At 53.6% G+C, this 19,698-nt stretch overlaps 3 protein-coding genes across 3 annotated transcripts; all 3 read right to left on the bottom strand.

Annotated features, from left to right (window-relative positions):
- Nucleotides 1-6,536: 6,536 nt before the first annotated feature.
- On the bottom strand, nt 6,537-13,054 carry N656DRAFT_39681 (uncharacterized protein). Its single transcript, XM_064809519.1, has 2 exons — nt 12,408-13,054; nt 6,537-12,355 (listed from the first exon to the last, which is right to left on the bottom strand). Exons 1-2 carry the CDS (start codon nt 12,937-12,939, stop codon nt 6,684-6,686), a joined length of 6,204 nt encoding a protein of 2,067 aa, XP_064675031.1. The 5' UTR covers nt 12,940-13,054; the 3' UTR covers nt 6,537-6,683.
- A 2,286-nt stretch (nt 13,055-15,340) lies between these two features.
- On the bottom strand, nt 15,341-15,966 carry N656DRAFT_764676 (uncharacterized protein; the record flags this gene model as incomplete). Its single annotated transcript, XM_064813347.1, has 3 exons — nt 15,341-15,441; nt 15,527-15,641; nt 15,718-15,966. The coding sequence occupies 3 exons, from the start codon at nt 15,964-15,966 to the stop codon at nt 15,341-15,343; spliced, it is 465 nt and encodes a 154-aa protein (XP_064675030.1).
- A 1,155-nt stretch (nt 15,967-17,121) lies between these two features.
- Nucleotides 17,122-17,913, bottom strand: N656DRAFT_793934 (uncharacterized protein; the record flags this gene model as incomplete). Its single annotated transcript, XM_064817216.1, has 1 exon — nt 17,122-17,913. One exon carries the CDS (start codon nt 17,911-17,913, stop codon nt 17,122-17,124), a length of 792 nt encoding a protein of 263 aa, XP_064675029.1.
- Nucleotides 17,914-19,698: the final 1,785 nt, after the last annotated feature.

Raw genomic sequence — 19,698 nt, 5'->3', positions numbered from 1 at the left:
GCCGCGCACGAGTTACCACGGTTATTGCACATTCAACAATGCGAGGATCTTCCCTGCGGCACGTAGTTCATGTACTCAGCTACTTGGGTAGTTATGGGCTGAATGTGGGCGCTGGGGGATGTGGATTTGGTACGGATGCCGCAGAGTATGTACCTAGGTAAGTAATTGTACAGTACAAGTACCTTGGCGTGCCGTGTAGGAGAAGCTGTTCATCTTAGCCAAAGTGAACAGGATCGGGGGAGGGGTGTGCCTAGGTAAGACCATGAAGGGCCAAGGGTCCAGCCTACCTAGTGTAGTCCTAGGTAGTGTAGACTAGCAAGACGGCCAGATCCGGCATAGCTTGTCTGTCTGAGACGACTTTCTCAGCTTTCGACTGGACTGCGGCTTTGGAGATGGTTGGTGACCTCTAGTGCAGAACTGCGGGTTCCGCTTTCTGTCGGGGACAGACAGCTTTCGAACGAGTGAGCGATATGTTAGCTCGAACCAAGGGGGAAATGCTCTACAGTACGAAGAATCAAGTGTGAGAGTGTGACCGGCGTGTTGGGAACAGCACGACGCTGCTTGGCATCAAAGCATGCCGGCACGCATCCCCGTGTCCTGAACATGGGTATCCCCCCAAGTATCGTCTGTAGTTGTAATATTTCTCGACGCTAGTTATCAAGCAAGTGACAGGGCGGCATTTCTCTGCTCCCGTGTTGTAGTGTAGGTATTGTACGATACAATAGCTCTTCATTGGTCATAGTTAACACAGAGAGAGCAGCTTGCGCCCTGGAAGCCGAGAGGACGAGGAGTGAGTGCGAGTCCGGAGTCGGGTATAGCCCAGGGTGCGGTTGACCTGGATTTGTTGACCAATCAAGCTGTTGTTGTCCGTCAACTTTTCTGGACAATATCATTCCTATGATGCGCGGCAGGGATCGACGCTTCCCTCTGATGGTACTAACTCAATCTTACTAGTGTAAGCCATGTCTTGATGCCGACGGAAGGCTGATGAGCTGCCGCCTAACGGTTCAAAGGTCCTGGACCGCTGTGGGTTTCGGACGGAAACCCAGAACAGCGCAAGAAGTGGAACGGGCTGACAGCCTCTGGAGACCCAGGATCAAGGATCTAGTACCCCGGTAATATCGTAAAGCCCCGGCCCCAAGCGAATCCCGGTCACCGGTGCCGTCCTCTCCCCGCAAGCTCTTGGATGAATGCTGCATTGGGACTAACTAACCTCTAGTACACATAGCCCTGCGTGTTGAGGCTTTCCGTTCTCATGCCCGATGCTCACGATCGAAGCCTGAATGAGGTGAGATAACCTTGTAGTGTTATGTAGGTAATTACAAGTACTGTACAGTACATACCAAGCGGCGTCGCTGTGTCTTTCTGGGGAAGACCAAAGGCCGTGTGGTAACGCCTTGATGGAAGTGGGCAATATATACCTGGCATCTGTGTGTCAGGTGCTGGAGATGCATTGATAATACTAGGAGCCTTCCCGCTCTGCTGGCACGGGCAACCGAATTGGCGTTGTTGTTTCTTAGCGTAGTGTACTGGCATGATCCCGTGCATGGACTCTCGCGCCTCCCGTCCGCTTGGTTTGCGTTTTATAGTGTGGCACTCAATCTCCGGGTACGCTACTACACTAACATGTAATAAGCTTGGGATGATCCGCAAATGGCGCTCAACCCCCACAAGGGAACCGATAACTCGGACTTTGCATCCATTCGTACCTCATTAGTATACTTTCCCCATCGGTTGGCCGGTGTTGGTATGGTACAATACATACCTTATACATGTATGTGCATTTCCCCTTCCCCAATTGCAGCTGTGACAGCTGTAAGGTACATACATGCCATGATTACTCCGTACATTTGTTCTACTGTGGTATTGCCTATCTGGTTTTAGTTCCCGCAAAATCCTCAGAGCTTCCAGAAGCGCATAACAAACTCTAGTGTACATACATGCAACGGTAGCATTCGCGGGATATTTAGTGTATGTGTAACGTGCTGTACTGTGTCTTGAAAATGCGCCGCCGGGACTGCAAGAATCAGAGGCCCCGCAGACTTGCATTCAGCTGAGGCCGGGATTTGTATGTGCATTGGTCGTTTGGGTGATGGACGTGACAAGGATGGAAATCGATGGGTGGGTCACTCAGGCGGCCAGCGGGCTGGGCGCCACTAGTTCATCTGCAGACTGCAGCCCCCAAGTGTCGTCAACACTGGCAGCAGGAACCTCCATGGAACGGGGCCAGGGCTTTACATTAGGCGTACAGTGTAATTGAGTATCAATCATGCTTCGCGCATACAATACTTGACAGGTAGTATACATGCAAATATGGCCGTTTAAGAGGAAATTCAAGTATCGAGGTACGGAATATCTGTACCGTGTACAGTACGAGAGACAGTATCTGCCAGGGCTTCATTGCGTTTTTTTTTTCACCGCGATGGTATGCCAAGAACTGATCTCGCGCTCCCAGCCAAAATTGTCCCTTCTCGTGATTGACGTTAGGAAGCCAACATGGGCACGTTATACGGAGGTAATAGTGTAAGTGTTAGTAGTCATTGTATCAAAAGGACGGATAGAGAACCTAGCACCGTGGGGGTTGCTGGCTTCTCCGGTCCCGTCGGCGAGGCCAAATTATTCTCGGCTTGCCGAGTCACCGGGTGCTAGTGTAATTGTCCATACATACGGATACTCCGTACACAGACGTAGAATAAAGCCCAGTAGGGAGTACACTTACTTATTACATACATGGCAAATTGGCCAAAGAGATCACCATGGCTGCATTTGTGCGCCCCGTCTTGCCTTGAAAGCAGTTTCTGTCCCAATCCCAAGTACCTGACTGTGTAGCATACCGCGATGCTGGAAGAGAATGGTCTTTTCGTTGTGCTGCAAATCGAGATCCTGAGACGGAAAACCGAAAACTAGCCTTGTCTCCATTAGGAAATATTTGACGAGGTAACACCACGTTGTAACATAGTTTGGGAACAACCAACCATGGGTTCTAGTGTATGTGGGCAATCGACATACAGGAGAGCTCGAATGGCATTTATTGTTGGGATTCTCTCTCGCTCCGAGTCCCTTAATTATTCTTCTCTTCATTTGGATCTTTCTCCAAAACCGCAACTGGCCAGAGTTTCGCAATGTTTGCTACTGTAGTGTGATCGACCAGTCCCATCGCTCCATCTACATATAATACATCCATGGAACCCCTGGGATATCTCACACCGCAGTGGATTCGTACAGCACACACAGACATGGATGGTTCTGTTGCCAACTGGTGCGGACCGCGTTAGCTGATCTGCCGCTGCTGAGCCTCGACCACGCAGTCAGTCCTATCCAAGTTCGAACAGCCCCATGGAACATAACTTACCCAAGGGCCAGGGTGTTGTCAACTTGTCGTGAAGTTTTCAGTTACTGTGTAGGTAGACGATTCTGTGTTTGCGCGAGGTTGTATCCAGAGCGGAGTGCAGCCCGCCCGGAAAACGACCTAAGAAAGCCCGCCTGCATGGCGTCAAACAAGGTTAACGTTAATCGTCGACATTGACGCCACCTCGGGCCTTGTTAATAACAGATCTTTTGTTGGAGGATGTATACTACACAAATAACAAGAACCAGTATCCATATACGTTAGTCAACACACAGGAGCAATATTTTCTCCGCTGACACTCAGGGGGGTCCAACAAAAATAGTACATACATACCACAGTACAGTACAGCTCATACGTGATTCCCATCACTTTCACTCTGACCTACCGGCATTGCCTTCTTGAACTGGGTATGCAAAATTCAAGTAGTGTATGTAGTAGCGGATAGATCAGCAGCCTGTCACAAAACGGCAGAAGCCGGCTGTGGCGTTTCCCTTGCTGCTCACGTCTGTGACTCCTCACTGGAAAGGAGATACTGTGTACGAAGTATTGATGTATGTACGGAATACATACATACATACTTCTACTGCACGAAGATTGTACAGTACTGTATGTACATAGTTTCATAAACAGTACCTCGATGCCAGCCAGACCCGAAGACGTGCTCAAAAGAAACATCTGCATCGCAGCCCATCATCTATGTAGTTAGCGTTATTCGTTAGCCTCTTTCGGGACATGGCCGGCAGTGGCTCACCGGTTGTCGAAGCCCGCACAACTGCGGGGCAGAGGGAGAGAAGCACGTCGCAGCAAGCCACGACGCCATTGCTCCGCGGGCTGCGGGACGGCTGGCATCATTCCAGAGGGGGGCCATGGACACGGGTCGCTGATCGACGCACTACACTACGTTACGCGGTGAGTGGGAAGCTGATTAGCTGATTCAAGATTTACCCCCATGTGTTGGAAGAAGAAACCATCTTGTCGATCCCCGCGACCACTCTCTTGCAGTCTGCAGAGCAGCATAGAATGACGGCGATGTGTCACTGGACCAACACTATAGGCTGGCAAATACCGAGATTTTCGAGGCCGAAAACGGCCAGAGCGCGCCAATATTTCTCCTGCAGGTCGTCGGGAATTGGGCACTCCCTGAATCGGCTGCGACAAGGGTCGGGACGAGAGCGTCTCTCGGGATCTCTGCGTGTTTGAGGTGTGTGATGGCATCTTCCGTGTCACCGGGGGGAAGAAGGGCTTGAAAAGGGGCAAGATATGAGAGAGAAAAACAAGCATCTCCGAGTTTGAGCCACAGGGCGCTTGGTTCTCTGGCGCTCACGTATCCATATTCGCGGATTACTCCAGTCGGGAGGCAGCCTCGTGTCGCGAAGTGGGAAACAGGGCTCTCTCGTGCAGGGGCGTCTAGATCAGTAGTGTACATACAGTAATGTTAACGTTGGCGACAACTCTACTGTTTTTCTGGTGAAACACATCAAAGACGTGGCAGCGAGTCGAGGCTGTTCAGGCTACGTTCGTGCGTCTCGAGGCTGAATTAAGGCGTTCGCCGTGTCGTGGTGCCATGCGTGCTGGAACCATGGAGATGGGAAGCCATTCCCGGCGCCCGGGAATGCGAAAAGAGCCACCTCCCACCTTACTGTTTAGCACCTGCCAAAACAGGACAGCTCTCCACAGATTCGCACCTGGAAAGAAACGTTGTTTTTGCGATTTCTGGGGTCTGTATCGAAACTGGTTGATCTAAAAAGATCGGCTGCTGGAAGCCGCTTGAAACAATGAAAAAGGAGTGTGGAAGGCAAGACCGGCAACACCCAAAACTTTATCTGCGCTGGGAGCCTAAACACTACTCCAACACATCCCAAGTACCATCGTACAAAGGTGATCTTAAAAGCATCTCGAAACGTCTCCAGTCTCCGTATTCCGACCTATTACCTATTATTACCCTCGCCTATCCATCCTAATTCTGCTTCAGAAGATGCAAAGAAATGCATCCACGCAATCAATCTCTCCTCGCACAGCATGAACAGAAACCCGCCTCACCCAATCCGGGCTCTAATCCGAACCTGATGGCGACAAGCCCTGAGGGTGACAGCCGGCTACCGACATTGTGCAATTCCAGCCTGCCGCAACAACCGTGCTATGTTGCTACGCCGTGATATATTGCCCGCCCGGCCGCCAGAAACTGCTGCTGCTATCTTTGGCTCTAATGCCGCTGGTTACGGGATATGCTGTGTTCCCTACATATCATGTCAAGGAACATGCGTTCCAGGTTCTTGGCTGCGTGCTAGGAACCTCGCTCACTCCATGAAGTCTGCCGTCTTTGCCCGAGGCTGTTCCGGCGCAAGTCGAGAATGGGTCGTACATACCAAGTACGGCCACTGCGTCCACTGCGTCGCTTACCATTTGCTCCAGAGAAACGGAAGGGACTCCGGACTCTCCGTACGATCCAATGCCTGCATAATGGAGTTGTTTTAAATACAGTAGGGTGAAAGGGAAGTATCAGGGCAATCGAGAAGACACTAAAAAGGTAGTGCGACTTCGCCTTGCCAACGTTGTAACACCTACAACGTCGGAACTATCATAGTAAACAAAGATTCAGGGGGTACTAAGGGAAGTGGGGTCCAGACTACCTTTACCGGCAGACCGAGTAAATGGGAACTCGCGAAGAGAGAAAAAAGAATCAGAGAAGGGAGACAGGCAATGCGGGAAGAGTTTGATCTACCTGGCAGCTAGGTATTGTATTGTACAATACAACCCTTCCCAGTTCTTCCATCCCGTCGGGCCACGGCGATCATTGCTATTCACCCCCTTTCCATGTTTGCCAGTCAATGGGCCACACCGATAAAACCGCCACCTCCATCACCTTTCATAAGTCCACAGTACATGCATACATGAAAGGAAACGGAAAGGAAAGAGGAAGAGCAGGGATATATTTGAATTGTAAGGCTTGAATCGAATTATTACACCCATACAATGGGCCAACAAGGGATAATATAGAGAACAACAAGGAGGAGCACTGTAAGCTGACTTCCTCCCCCATGCCAAGCAATAGCGACAGAAGTGGTTTATATAAAGCGGGGTATCATTCTACAGTAGTTCCAGTCTTAACTTAGGGTTGCTGCTTGCTTCGGTTGGAAATGTCAGAAGAGTAGTAAGGGTAGCAAAGAAGGAAAGAAAACAAAATATCAAAACATGTGAAGTGCTAAAAATCATAGCTGCCGTCTCTTAACTTGATCAACTGCAAAAGAAAAAAAAAACAAAGGAAAGTAATGGTTCAGTTAGTCTTGCACCATGTATCCTCTCTTCCCTTCGCTTAGCAGTCCTCGGTCCAGATTTAGTCGTCTTCAAAAAAGCCGGCGTCATCAAAATCCTCGGCATGGGCGTCCGAATCGTATGCGCTCGGCCGCATCATGGGTGGCGTTACCGGCCCGGAGAGCGCGCGCCGGGGAGGAGTGCTCTGAGCGGGCGCCTTCCCTTCCTGCTTGCTCAAGCCCGAGGCGGCTGGGGGTTGGGGTCTAGGCCTATTGGCAAGGTCTTGGGCCGTGAACCGGCGGCCCGTGCTGGAGAAGGCAGTGGGCTGTTTGGCTTGCGTGGTGGGAGGAGTCTGGCGCATTCCCGATGCTGGTGGTGTCAACAGCCCGCCGAGTAAGCTGTTCGACACAGTATTGCTCCGAGAAGGCGTCGAACTGCCTCCGCTGGCCGGCGCCGGGGACGACAACACGCTACCTAGATCTCGCCCTTTCCTCCAGTTGCCCCACGCCGCAGCCAGCGGGCCGACCGCCTGGGCAACGCGAGGCGTAGCCGCATCCCGAATTGTGGCTGCAATATTGGGCAAGTTGATCGCCGAACCACCGTTCATGGCTCTCTCACGCTCCTGCTCCTCCATCTGCAGGTTTGCCTTGAGACGAATCGCCGCGTCCTTTACTGCGTTCCTGTCGTAATCGTCCCGGCTAAGAGCGCCAATGATGTCTTGAAGGTCTGAGTGTCTCACGGCTAGGAGCTCGCGCAGCCAGGTGATTTCATCATCACGCTTGGAGATCTTGATCTCGGCGTCTGGATCCGTCTTGGAGAGCTTCACCTCGAGTTCCTCGATGCGTTGCTCACGCTCCTGCAGCTGTTCTTGCAGTACCATAATAGACTCGCGCAGGGCTTGCGGCGATATCTTCTCTGGGGGTTCGAGCTGGCGCGAGGCGGCAGGGGCCCGGGGCTGAGGAACAGGATCGGAGTTGGCGGCAGACTTGGCTGCCTGAGCTGCTGCCCTGGCAGCCTCCTTGGCAATTTCCAGTTTCTCCTCCAAATGGGCCACCTTGTCTTGCAGATGTTCCCACTTGGAGGTGGAAATGCTCAGACGCTCCAGGAGATTCTGCTCCGTCCTTTGGGCCTCCTCCGACGTGTTGCTGAGCTGACGTTCGTAGCGTGCCTGCAGGTCCTCGATCTCGTTCTGATGCTTGCGCACAAGCTCCTCCAGCTCGGCCTGCTTTGAGGTCTGTGCCTCCTCCAGAAGCATTTCGTGGCGTGCCTTGGCTGTATCCGCATCCATCTTGACATTATCCAGTTGGGCACGAAGTCTTACCACCTGGTCCTCGAGTTCTTCGCGGACAACGTTGACCTGGTGATTCGCGTTGTCCACTTCAGTTTGCATGGCATCGCGTGTGCGCTTGACTTCGCGGGCAGCAGATTCCCTGGCTTCCTGGAACTCGGCTTGGTAGCGAAGAGCGCTCTGGTGCAGCTTGTGGTTTTCAGTGCGCATCTCGGCGAGGGCGGCCTCAAGTCTCTTGCACTCGGCGACGGCCCTCATGCCCTGGCGCTCGCCCATTTCCAGTCTCTCAAGCTCGGTTTCGATACGTTCGCGGGTTCTTGCCTCGGCCTGCAGCCTAGCCTCCAGAACCTCTTGGCGGCCCAACAATGATTGCTCCTTTTTCGTGCGCCGCGCGATCTCTTCAGCCATTTCCTTCGCCGCGCGCGCCATCTCTTCTTGCAGTGTCATGAATTTGGAGCGCCAGTTGTCGCGGACGTGCTCATTCTCTTGGAGTTGAACACCCAGAGTGTCGATGAGCTTGTGCAGAGCTTTGTTTTCATCAAGAGCCTGAGCCAGTTCTTTATCACGTCGCTGAGCAATCCCGACGATACGATCCGTTTCGGATCGCCAGTGATGCGCTTCTTTTCGAGCCTCCCGGGCCTCCGCCTCGAGTGTATTGATGCGGTTCTGCGTCTCACCCTGAGCCTGATGAGCATTCGCCTGATTAGCCTCTAGAAGGGTCAGGCGCATCAGATTCTTGCTTTGCGTAGACTCAAGGGACTTGATCTTTTGTTCCTTCTCCTCAACGAGCTCTCGGAGGCGCACTTCCTCCTCGGATGATATCCGAAGAAGGCGCTGAACTTCCGAGAGCCGATCTTCAGCCGCTCTTCTTCCCTTGACCTCTACCTCCGCTTGCTGTTCCGCGTGGTGCACCCGGTCCTCTAGGTCGGCAATACGTTGATTCAACGCGCTCTTGTTCATCATCTCAACCTCTATCCTGGTAGCAGCGGACTGAAGCTCGCGGTCAATCTCTGCGGCACGGTTTTCTGCGGCTCTCTTGGCAGAGATCTCTGCCTCCAATTTCGCCTCCTCCGCACCAAGCCGCTGCTCCAGCTCGGCAATACGGGCTTGGAGCTCATTCAGCCTTTCGTGGTCGCCCATGGTGGCGACAGGGATGCGGCTCCCCACCGCTTCTTCTATGATGTGCTTGAGATCCTCGCTACGGAAGGCCGGTTGGATAGACTCGCTCAAGTGCTCTTTCATCTCCATGAGGGCATTTAAGATGGGAGCGTCGTCCCTGGGCAGAGGGACAGGAGCTGGAGTTGGCTCCTTGGGTTGATTCCGTTGATGTGTAACCATCGCATCCAAGACGGCGGCTCGGATTTGCTCTAGCTTGCGGTCTCGGCGCGGGCTCATGGGTCGCAGAGGGCCAGGTGCCTCATCGTCTTCGTCATCAGCGTCGCTTTCACGAATCTCTGCAGATATACTGCGTCGTGCTCGTTGGCTTGGAGGCCTCTGCCTCGAGATTCCTGCCAAAGCATTGCTAATGCTCTCCAAGGTCTGTTCCAGTGGCCCGAGGCGGGCTGCAAGTATCCCACCCACAAGTTCATGAACGCGCCCATCAAAGAAATTGACACGGGACTCGAGCTTGTCTTGCTCTTCGTCGGTGAAATCACCTTCCCAGTCGCTGGCAGGGAGGCTTTCACTACCATTGAGATGGTGTATAGCACCCTGGGTGGAAAGGGCACTGTGAGGGGGGTCGACGAAAGGATCGTCTAGAACGTGCTGATGGCCCTCAACCTCAACAACATCGCGGTACCGGTTCAAGCCTGGGTCGGGACTGGAAGCTTCGCTGCGGAGCTGAGGTTCGGAATGCACGTGTAGAGACGGCTGTATCGGTGTTGGTTGACGCCATTGCGGCTGTTTGCTATATGTCTTGTTGACACCCATATCTGGGTTTTCATTCAAACGGCGCATGACCTCGTCAATATGGTCCATGGTCGGCTCGGGAGACACACTTTCCTCGCCACGCCTGCCATTGTCAACAAGGGGAAGACCCTCGTCGGGGAGGGGCCACGACTCTGGGGTATTGTCAGCCTCCAGGGGCGAAACGATTGGCGGTGCCTCGGCGGGCTCCTCATCACGGACGGGCGAGGGAGTAGCAGCGAAACGCGATGCTGAGAGCCCAGTTCGCTTCGGCGGCGGCGGAGGACTTCGGGCATATCGAGATGCGGACAGCCCCTTCGGAGCAGTACTGGGAACGGGCGCCTCCGACTTCTCCACGGATGTCAGAATAGACTCTGATGCTTCCTCGCTTGACTGAGCCTGACTCAGAGATGTCTCTGGGATCGCATCCACCGACTCGTTCTTGGTTGATGCGCTTGATTCCAGGGCGGCTCCAGATTGAACCGTAGGGTTGTCAGTGAGCTCGCCGGTAACATCAGCGACCGGCTCGGGGGTCCCTGCCCAGATTGTCGCGCCGGGGACGAATGCTTTAGCAGTCGCAGAAAGCGACTTTTTATGTCCTGGATGGAATTTATCAAATCCAAACGGCCTGGCGTCGTTGAACGCTTGCATATCGAGGGTGCTCTTGAATTCGAAAGGCGCCCAGCTCACCGTGGCCTGATCGGGGGATGTCGCGGATGGGCTCGCTGTAGCCTTGGTATCTGTCGTTTCGGAAACTATGGTCGATGACAGAGTCGTGTCCGCGAGGCCCATATTGGACTCATCAAACGACTTCTCCTCCGGTGCTGTTTCCCCTTGGGTAGACGCTTCCTCTCTAGGCTCGGGCACAGGTGTGTTCTCTTTGGTGGACTCTGCAAGGCGCGGCACGGCATCGTCAGCACCAACGCTGGCCCGAGCCCTTTTGAAGCGCGGCTCGTCAACCGGATGGTCGTCTGAGCCGTGATGTTTTCCACCGGGAGCCTCCAATCCGAGGCTATCAGGCCGCACAATGGGAATAGCCTTGGATTGTTTGGTGGGCTTGATGATGTCCGAAGCGGATAGGTCAATATTGCCGAAGATGGAACTAGTCCTGTTGCTACCGCTCTCAGCTCCCGACATTGGGCTTGTTATAGAGGTTGAGAGTGAATTTGGCATGAACGTAGGAGCATCAGGGCGGAATTTGGGTCCTGCACTCGAAAAACTGAAATCGCTCCGACCAGGTGCAAAGGCGGGAGCATTGACATTGATATTGGTTGCTGGCACGCTAGGCTGGCTGGAGTTGGCTGGGTTCACTCCGATGTTGAACGCCAAGGGCTGGAAAGCATTGGCCGAAAACCTGAACGCGCCGGGATTGAAGCTGCTCGTCGGATCAAACTTGAATTCGGGCGCTTCTACATTGAGTTTCGAGAAAGACGATTTGCTTCCATGGCCTGGGCGGGGTTGTTGGGCGATATCCGCAGACTTGCTGGACTTATCAGTCCAAGGGTTGCTGGCGGTGGAGAATGACCGCTGATGGAGTAGCTTGGCAAAATCCAGGGTTTGAATAGGTGTGCCCAAGTTGCTCGGGTTCGTCTCAATCTCGGAATCCTCAGTTGGGTGCGCGTAAATTCGCTGCAGTGTAGGCTTGAAGCCTCCTTCGTTGGTAGCGTCGTCCTCCGTGAAGTATTTCTGGGATAAGGAATGTCCACGGCTATGGGGGCGAGGATGATGCAGGACAAGGCCATCCGCGCTGCTACCGAATCGAGGGGCCTGAGGAGCGAATTGAGTAGATGGCTCACTCGACAGGGGAAGCATCGATGCGGCTGGAGCCGCCTCCACCATGTCGGTCTCGTTATGTGGGCTGTAGTCTTCGTCATTTTCCAATTGTGACCGCATTTGCTCTTCCAGGTGGTATTCGGCCTCGTCAATCTCCTTCTGAAGACTCTCGCTGGGATTGTGACGAACAAAACCCGGCTCATGGTGCTCTGCAATACCTAGGCTTGGGGCTTCCTCATCGACCTCGCGAAGATCTTGCAAGCGCGGTGAGGCCCTGGTAGGTGGCTGGAATTGGTGAGGTAATGTAGGGTATTGGAGAGACTGATGACGCTGATGGTTCATAGGTACCGGCATGCCATCAGCAGAGAACGAGGTAGTTGGCGACATCATCGCGCCCAGATTAGCAAGCGATGGGGAGCCCATATGGTGTCCCTGTTGCACCAGCAATTGGGGAGACCAGGTACGCGGTGATGGGATCGAAACGGAAGCCCGAGGATTGAACTTGACGCCAAAGGGGCTTGGCGACGCCCCGGTTGGGATGCCAGGACTCTGGGCGGCTGATGTTGCGAACGGGGCAGTAAAAGGAAATCCTGAGATTGCTTGATTGCTCGATGCGGAGGAGGTTGGGATAGGCGGCGAAAACGGTAATGGAGGATACTGTGCCACAGATGCTTGCCTGCTTGTAGACGCCGGGGAGATCGATGGCTGAGCTGGATCCTCATCTCCAAATGAGACTCCCAACGCGCGAAGTTTTGCCTCGTTCAACTCGTCGACGTACTTCTTCCATGCTGCCGACACTGTCAGCACGCAACCGGAGTCAGTCAAACCCGGAATGCTTACCATTTAGGTCCGGAAGGAGAACTCTCCAACCTCGCTGCTCCCTTTCCCTCACCATCTCATCGAAATCAGGCCAGGGACCCCTGCTTTGCGAGTATTCCCTGGGATCAAGCTCCTCGGTTGGCTCGTACAGGTCGAATCCGTCAATGTTGTATCCTAACTGTTGCCAACTGCGGAGCATGCCGGAGATGTCGGCCGCCGTAAGAGGAAAAGGTTGCTTGCCTGGGAGACCACGCTCATCATCTTTGGGGAGAGATACCATGACAGTCTTGCCCTTCCACGGTATTTTCTTTTTGAGACGCGGTGTAGCCGCGCTTGCAGCCTGCTTGACAACAGCCTTTGAAGGCGTGAGGGGAGTGTTTTGTTCGCCATTAAGAGCTCCTGGGGCGCCATTCACCTCTGCCTTGTGGCTTGTGGTTGGCGTGCGGGGCCTGTCAACCGCAGATGCGGGCTCTCCAACAAAGTCAGTCGATTTGCCAACCGGGCTTTGGTCTCCGACGCTGGCAGGCGTTGCCAGGTCGTCGGAGGAAGGCATTCTTGCGATTGTGTTTCCCGTTTTGCGATCGAGATCTGACTGCTTCAGGGTTTCACTACTAGACTGCTTTGCAAGATAAGACCGAGACGCGTCTTGAGGTCTACCGCTGGTCTCAAAGCTGCGGGCCTTTGGCGTGCGTAGGTCGTCGTAACCCAGCCAGTCAGCCTCTTCACCGGAGAATGAGCCGCTCAACGAAGAGTTCTCACTATCGCCGGTGCCGTCGCTAAACCAATGACGCTTTTCCTGGTCGCTGCCGCCGGCAGTGTGCTGGCGTATCCACCCTTCGGTAATGCCGTGCCTGAGGCGTCTTGCCCGGTTTGCAAGGACAGTAGCAGCGGCGCTAAGCCCGGACAGTCGTACCTCTGGCTGCGAGTCTTGCACGGGGGGTGCCACCCGCAGAAACGGGGTCTGAAGCTCCAGTCGATGGATCGGCAAGTCCCCGGACGCGTCGCTACTCAAGCTATGCTCGCTGCTGGAGCTCTCGGCACGGAGATGGGGCGGGTACGGCGAGCCCCACTGGTTGACTCCGGAATGCGCAGCTTCGCCCTCGGAGCCCGCAGAACTGGCCGGCGGGGTCCTCAACAGCCCGAGCACTCGTTCGGGCAGCCTAGGCGCTGGCAGAGGCGGGAGCTCGGGTGACGACCCCTCGCCGTCGGCGGTCGAAGCACTCGAGAAGGCGGGTGACGCAGCCGTTGGTAGATGCAGAGTCTGCGAAGCCGTGGAACGGTCCTGTGCTGACGCACGGGGAGGAGTTGTCGGCGACAGCTTTGCGGGAGACGTCTTTGGAGACTTTCTAGAGGAGCCCAGAGTCAGCCGGGTCGTTGTTCGGATTGGCCCGTCGATGGTTCAGCATCATCCTGGAAGTGTGCTGTAACCTCACCCTAGGGAGATCAGCGCAGACGATTCAAAGGTCGTCTGCAGCTGATTCTCGGACTTGACGCGTCACAAATGTCGCTCCTTCGGCCCCCAGATAACAGCACCGTTGTCGCGATGAAGCAGCAAAGCATGGAGTGTTGTCGGGCAAATCTTGACGCGACGCGTTTCCGGCAACTTGCGGCGGGTCTAGGTCGCTCAGGTGTTTGGTCGAATCGAAAGGAGAAAAAAAGGGGGGGGGGGGTTGATAATTAAAAGGGATCTTAATTCACGGTTGTAATTATTAAAGGAGCGACAAGAAGGTGAGAAAGCGACGTCTTGGAACTCTTGGACACATCGAGAGCGCGCGGCGGTTGCTGCAAGAAAGGGGGCTTGAGCAGACAGCAGTGGACAAGTCAGATACTCGAAGCAGACAGCAACATGCAACAAGCAAGACGCGAGGATGGCCGTGGTTTGGCTGGAAAGGGACGACCTGGCAGGCGGAGTGTCGAGGGCCGGCTGGCAATTATTTTTCTGTTCTGGCCGCGAACACCCCGTTTTTTAATGAACTGGTCGTTCCTCACTGTCTTCTCCACCCGTTTGGCCCGATAATTTCGCTCTTGTTATTTGGCAGATGGGTCGGTACTTTTGCAAGGCAACTACGAGGTACCTGTTGCATGTTAATTCTATAGGTAACGGCTTCGAACCTATCTTTCTAAGAAGTCACTGGCAAACAAAGTGTGCTGACGACGGCCATCGCACGAAAACTTGATCCGAGTGTCCAACTGGATTTGCATTTCCCAAAGTTTGACTGCGTGTGCGCTTTGAGGATGCCACGACAGACGCGCATCAGCGCCATTGCACCAGAGAAGGGTAGGTATCCACCGGAATCCTTGGGCCCAATAGCACGTGCACACACGATGGAAGCAGGGAACCCCACCCCAGACTCCCAGAGTGTTGCTGTCCTGGAGACCCAAGAGAGAGCGGCTGGAGTTCGACGACAATCATCGATTTGGTCAAAGACACAAATGGTGTTCCTGGTTTGTCGGGACTCCCGAAGCCACTTTCGATACCTTTATCCAAGCATTCAAGTACTCAATTTCTCTGAATTACCACCAGACATTACAAACCTCCGGCCAAACACATACTCACATCATGTTGTATTACAAGATGATGCAGAAGAAATAGGTACACCGCAGACCGTTTCGCCCAAGGCCATGCAGTCGTCAAGCCGAACCTCAACTTTTGCATCACGCACCTAGCCGCACCTATCCTGCAGATGAGACTCGGATGCTACTTGGGCGCTACTCGGGCTGTCCCAGTGCCGAAGGAGATTCGCCCGGTAGCCAAGGAATCAGTTGGTTGAACTCTAAAAGCCACTTGGTCTGATGTTTCCAAGCTCCAACGAGCATTGCCGGTAACGTTACAGAAAACAAGGCCAGCAAACACACAACAACGACGGTGACCCGTTGAATGACGGGATTCCCCACATCGAGGAACTCCAACAAAGCCCAAGAGCCTGAACCTGCAAAGAACTTGCCCACGCCGATTACACGTCGCAGAAGAAATCGAATTGGTCGTTTGAACTCACCAGCACCGGTGGTGAGAAAGACGTGACGGTTGCCGCTGTCGCCGCGCTCTTGCACCGTTCTGTTGGTACGCAGAGATGCCATTCAGCCTGCATCCACAACCTCATGTCTGTTCCATCCCATCCCAGGGCAGGACGGAGACTCACCAGTCTGCTGGTCACATTCGCCGACGGAGAATGCACCAGTCCCGTTGTTCGCCAGGTCGGCACATGCATTCTTCTGGTTATCGCATGCCCGGTTCGCGGCCGTCTGGTAATCACGCTGGACCGAAAGGTTAGCAACTGCCAACTTTCTGCGCCCGGAAGCTGCGTGTTCGCCCTTGGAGGAAAAAACATACAAAGGTGTCGCCATCGACCTCAAACGGCCTCTCCGGATTGCCCGAGTTAACAATGGGGGAGGCCCTCACGCCTCCCAAGGCGCCCGTAAAGACCTGCAGGTTCGTGCCGGCTTGCCGGGGGGCAAGCATTGCCATGCGGAACTCGCTCAGAAGGGATGCTTCCAGATCGGCCGATGCCACGACAACAGCAGCAGACCACCACACAACCGCCGCTGCCGCTGTAACAAGGTAGGAGAGCCCGTACCGCATCATGAGCTTTCTTCGCTCCCTAGGAAAAACGTAGCCGACCAGCCAAGCAGTGAGTATATTGATAGCAAGAACTTTTATTGAATCAGAATCGTCGACGTTAAATGACGACCAGCGCTCAGAACATAGCTAACTCCTGGATGAAAACGAGGGGAGAATGTCAACGTTCGGAAGAGACAACACATCATAGTAAATTTAGCCCTGTGACCGGATCTGCGCACCGCCCAACTAATTAGCGAATGAAGCACCGAGAGTCCAGCAAGCCCTCTTGATATCGTAAGCTATGCAATGTGGATGCTGAAACCATCCCGAGACAGATGCGATCAAGGCTCGAGCGGGAATGGAAAGGGGGAAGCAGTGGACCGGGCGGAAACCTAGTCACGTGACCCGTTCTCAGGTACATATCTATGGTTCTCTGTACCTGCATCACTAGTTGTGCAGGTCCTGGGATCAACCCTCTCATATCTTCGGATGGCAGACGTACGCCGCAGGAAATTGTGGCGACGCTTAGGGGGGAAAAGTGTAAGTGCGGAGCCTCATTCACCACTGCATGCTGACGTCAAACGCGACTCCCGCCCATGGCGAGTAGATGAGAGAATGAGTGATATATTAAAGGTCCTACACAGCGCTCAAAAGCTATCCTGTGTGAACTCGCGGATGGCCGACTGAACATCCCACCCAGATCCAGTTCAGCCAGGCATCGAAACATAAGGAGAGAGGGCGAGAGAGAAGATAGTAAAGACGAGAAAACGATGAAATCTTGATTGTTGATGGTGTCCTGCGAATGCTCCTCGACCGGCCTCCTGCTCACAGCGTATCACCCACCAGGAAAAAAAGACCTCCGCTAGTTTTTGTCGCGGTTTCTCCTTCCTGTAATCTCAAGCATCAACGTGCCGTTTCCCATGCCCCACGTATGCTGTAAACCAGACGTTGTTGCTGATGGCAAAGAATTAGGAGAGGAAGACTCTCTAGCGCATTCCCCTTCACCCAAAGTGCTCTTGTCGAGTAACAGGTGAGGGTGGCTTGGGGTCAATGTCCGTCTACTCAACCAGAGACGACGGGGAGAGAGGAGATTTTTTGGGAGACGAAGCAAACGAGCTCGCCGAGCGGCAAACTGTCAAGAAAGGCCGCAGCGTGGGTTTTCAGGCTTGAGGTCAACTAGAAGTTTGCTGCTGTATTGACCTGCGTCGGCGCATGATAGCTCTCTAGGGTACTTTGGAAAGGTGAGCGCCCAGTCATGGAGGCTCCAGACTCGGGCTTTTCGACGGTGCTGTTGTAATCCATGAGGCCGTCAGCTTCCTCCTGAGGCTTCTTGCGTCCCCAGATTCTCCAGGCAACCACTGCCAATCCGCCGAGGATGATGGCGCCACCGACACCAACAACCACGCCAATAACCGTGTTGCGAGTCTGCTCTGACATGCCTTGTTCCGATCCGCTTCCACCGCTAGCAAGACCAGCAGTTGCAGTTGTCACGAATGAACTGGTCAGCGTCATCTGCGAGCCGTCCGAGTTAGTGGTCGTAATAGTCGTGAAGGTCGTCATGACCGTCTGAGATTGTGTCGAATCCGAGTTCGGAGGCTCAGAAGTCGATGACGTCGCATCTGAGGTGGACGAAAGGGAGTCTGATGTTGTGGTCTGTGGTGGCTGGCTGGAAGATGTAGTCGGACTTGTTGGTCCCCTTGTTGTGGAAGTTATGGTCGGACTAGCTGATGTGCTCGAAGTGGTGGCGGTTGTGGTAATCCGGGTTGAGGTTGTCGACGATGAAGCTGCCGATGATGAAGATTGAGTAGTCGTCGTAGCAGCATTTGATTCACCATCGTCATCGGTCTGTCTCTTCTGGAGTGCCCTTATGTTGCGACCAATGGCGTTGACGTCCAGCAAAGTAGCCTCAGCGACAGAGATCGCCGAGAGCCCCAAGACGAGGAACTTGACTGCTCCGCTAAGCCGCATCTTGTGAGTTGGGAAATGCGACGTGTCCAAATCGCGCAGGTTATCGCTCGGGAGCGCGTTTAGAAAAGAAAACAGAACGGCAGGATCGCAAAAGTACTGCCGCTAGCAGCCTCACTCCTTCGGTGCTGGGTATGATGGTGAAAGTGGACGAAGTTGTGGTCCTCGCCTGGGAACGGTCGCGTTCAGCCTGTTCGTTTCGAAGAAAAGTATCGGTATTTCAAGCGTGAGCTAATCGCGGTTGCCGATGGAATGAAGTGAAATGAGGTAACCGTTAACTAGAAACGACAGCGGGGAAGAAGCGGGAAATGGGAAACGAGTGGACTTTTTTGAGAACGTTTTCAGGATGGCTTAAGGTTGCGAAAGTGGAGTGTCGAGAGGAAGTGACTGGTGGCGCAAGAAACGTTCCTGTTTGCAGGTTGCGTGGGCGCCTTGGAAATGTGCAGAGGAAGGGTTTGCAGGGATTGAGTTGCAGGGGCTGTCAGGAACTCAGGGGGAGGGAGCCAGTACGGGGTCGATGGGTCAATTCAGGGCTTCGTATTCCGGCTTCACGCGCCAGCTACCAAGAATCGGGCACCGGGATCGGAACGGGAAGCCAACAACGGTCGTGTGGCCCGAGAAGCAGCCGTACCGTAATGCTTGCCTTACCTTATAACCAATGCTGATTTCTCTCATGCACACTTTAAGAAAGCTGCTTTCCAAGCGCATCTTTCAAGAAGATCTGGTCATCCACAAAAGCCGCTCGTTTTTCATCCATGACGGCACTCTGCGAACCATCCAATGTCATTGCCCATGAAATGATTGGGCCAGAGCCAACGCTATAAGCAAAGGCATCATGTGCAAGAAAAGCGGGTCGAAAACCCAGCGCCACTGCGATGGTTTGCGCAAATCGATCTGCAAACTGCCCTGGGTTCGACCTGCCATCCCGATGATACTGGACATTACTGGTGTATGGCGCACATTGGTCTTCAGAATGGCCGACACATTTCAGACATCGCGAGAAATAAGAGAAAGGCCCGACCAGCGTCTACAGATGTGTCTGAAATCGCACAGTGTCCTCTGTTTCTTGACAGCCGACAAATGATCCCAGATTCCCAGGCCCAACTGGACCCTGCTGGCCCGAGTTATGCACGACAAAATTTTTAAAGGAACAAAGGGTCGCGATCTGGCTGAGGATCGTCGGTCCAGTCAACCAGACAGAATGCCAGAAAATGCTTCCAGCTGGCAGTGTCTACTCCGTACACTTGGAAATCTATGAGCAGTTGGGACGAAAACCAGTTTGACATCACCAAGGGGCCTCTAGTAAGTAGCCAACTGCCACACAGTGGTACGGCAGTCAAGACAACGTTGCACTCATACGTACGCACAGCACATACCACGTGAGATTTTATCTCAGGGGCTCAGACCAGTGTGTAGGTGGTACGTAGATACGTAGCGGTCTTAGTGGGTTTTTTAGCGCTATATTGGCTCTTATAGGGCCCATAACTACTTGGATATATACTACTAGGCGATTCCAGCCAATCAAACTACCTACAACCCCCCCTACTATACACCCACCTACACTAGTCTAAGTTGGAACCGCAGACCCTTTGTAGGGTAGGGTACTAAACCTTCAACGTTCAACGCACTAACTCCTAGAACTCTACCATTTCTAAAGCTATTTGCGTGCTAAGAACTATTTTATTATTGCCTAATTAAGCGCTTTCTTCTGGTTATTTTTCCGCTGTTAGATTCCATTAGAAAATGGGTGATCTAAGTAGTGGGCTGTTGGTGCCTCCAACCGATATT

The sequence above is a fragment of the Canariomyces notabilis genome, assembly GCF_033297395.1.
Source record: "Canariomyces notabilis strain CBS 508.74 unplaced genomic scaffold N656scaffold_1, whole genome shotgun sequence".
NCBI classification, from domain to species: Eukaryota; Fungi; Ascomycota; class Sordariomycetes; order Sordariales; family Chaetomiaceae; genus Canariomyces; species Canariomyces notabilis.
The sequence above is the reverse complement of the archived record's forward strand: the minus strand, read 5'-3'. Positions and strand labels throughout refer to the sequence as shown.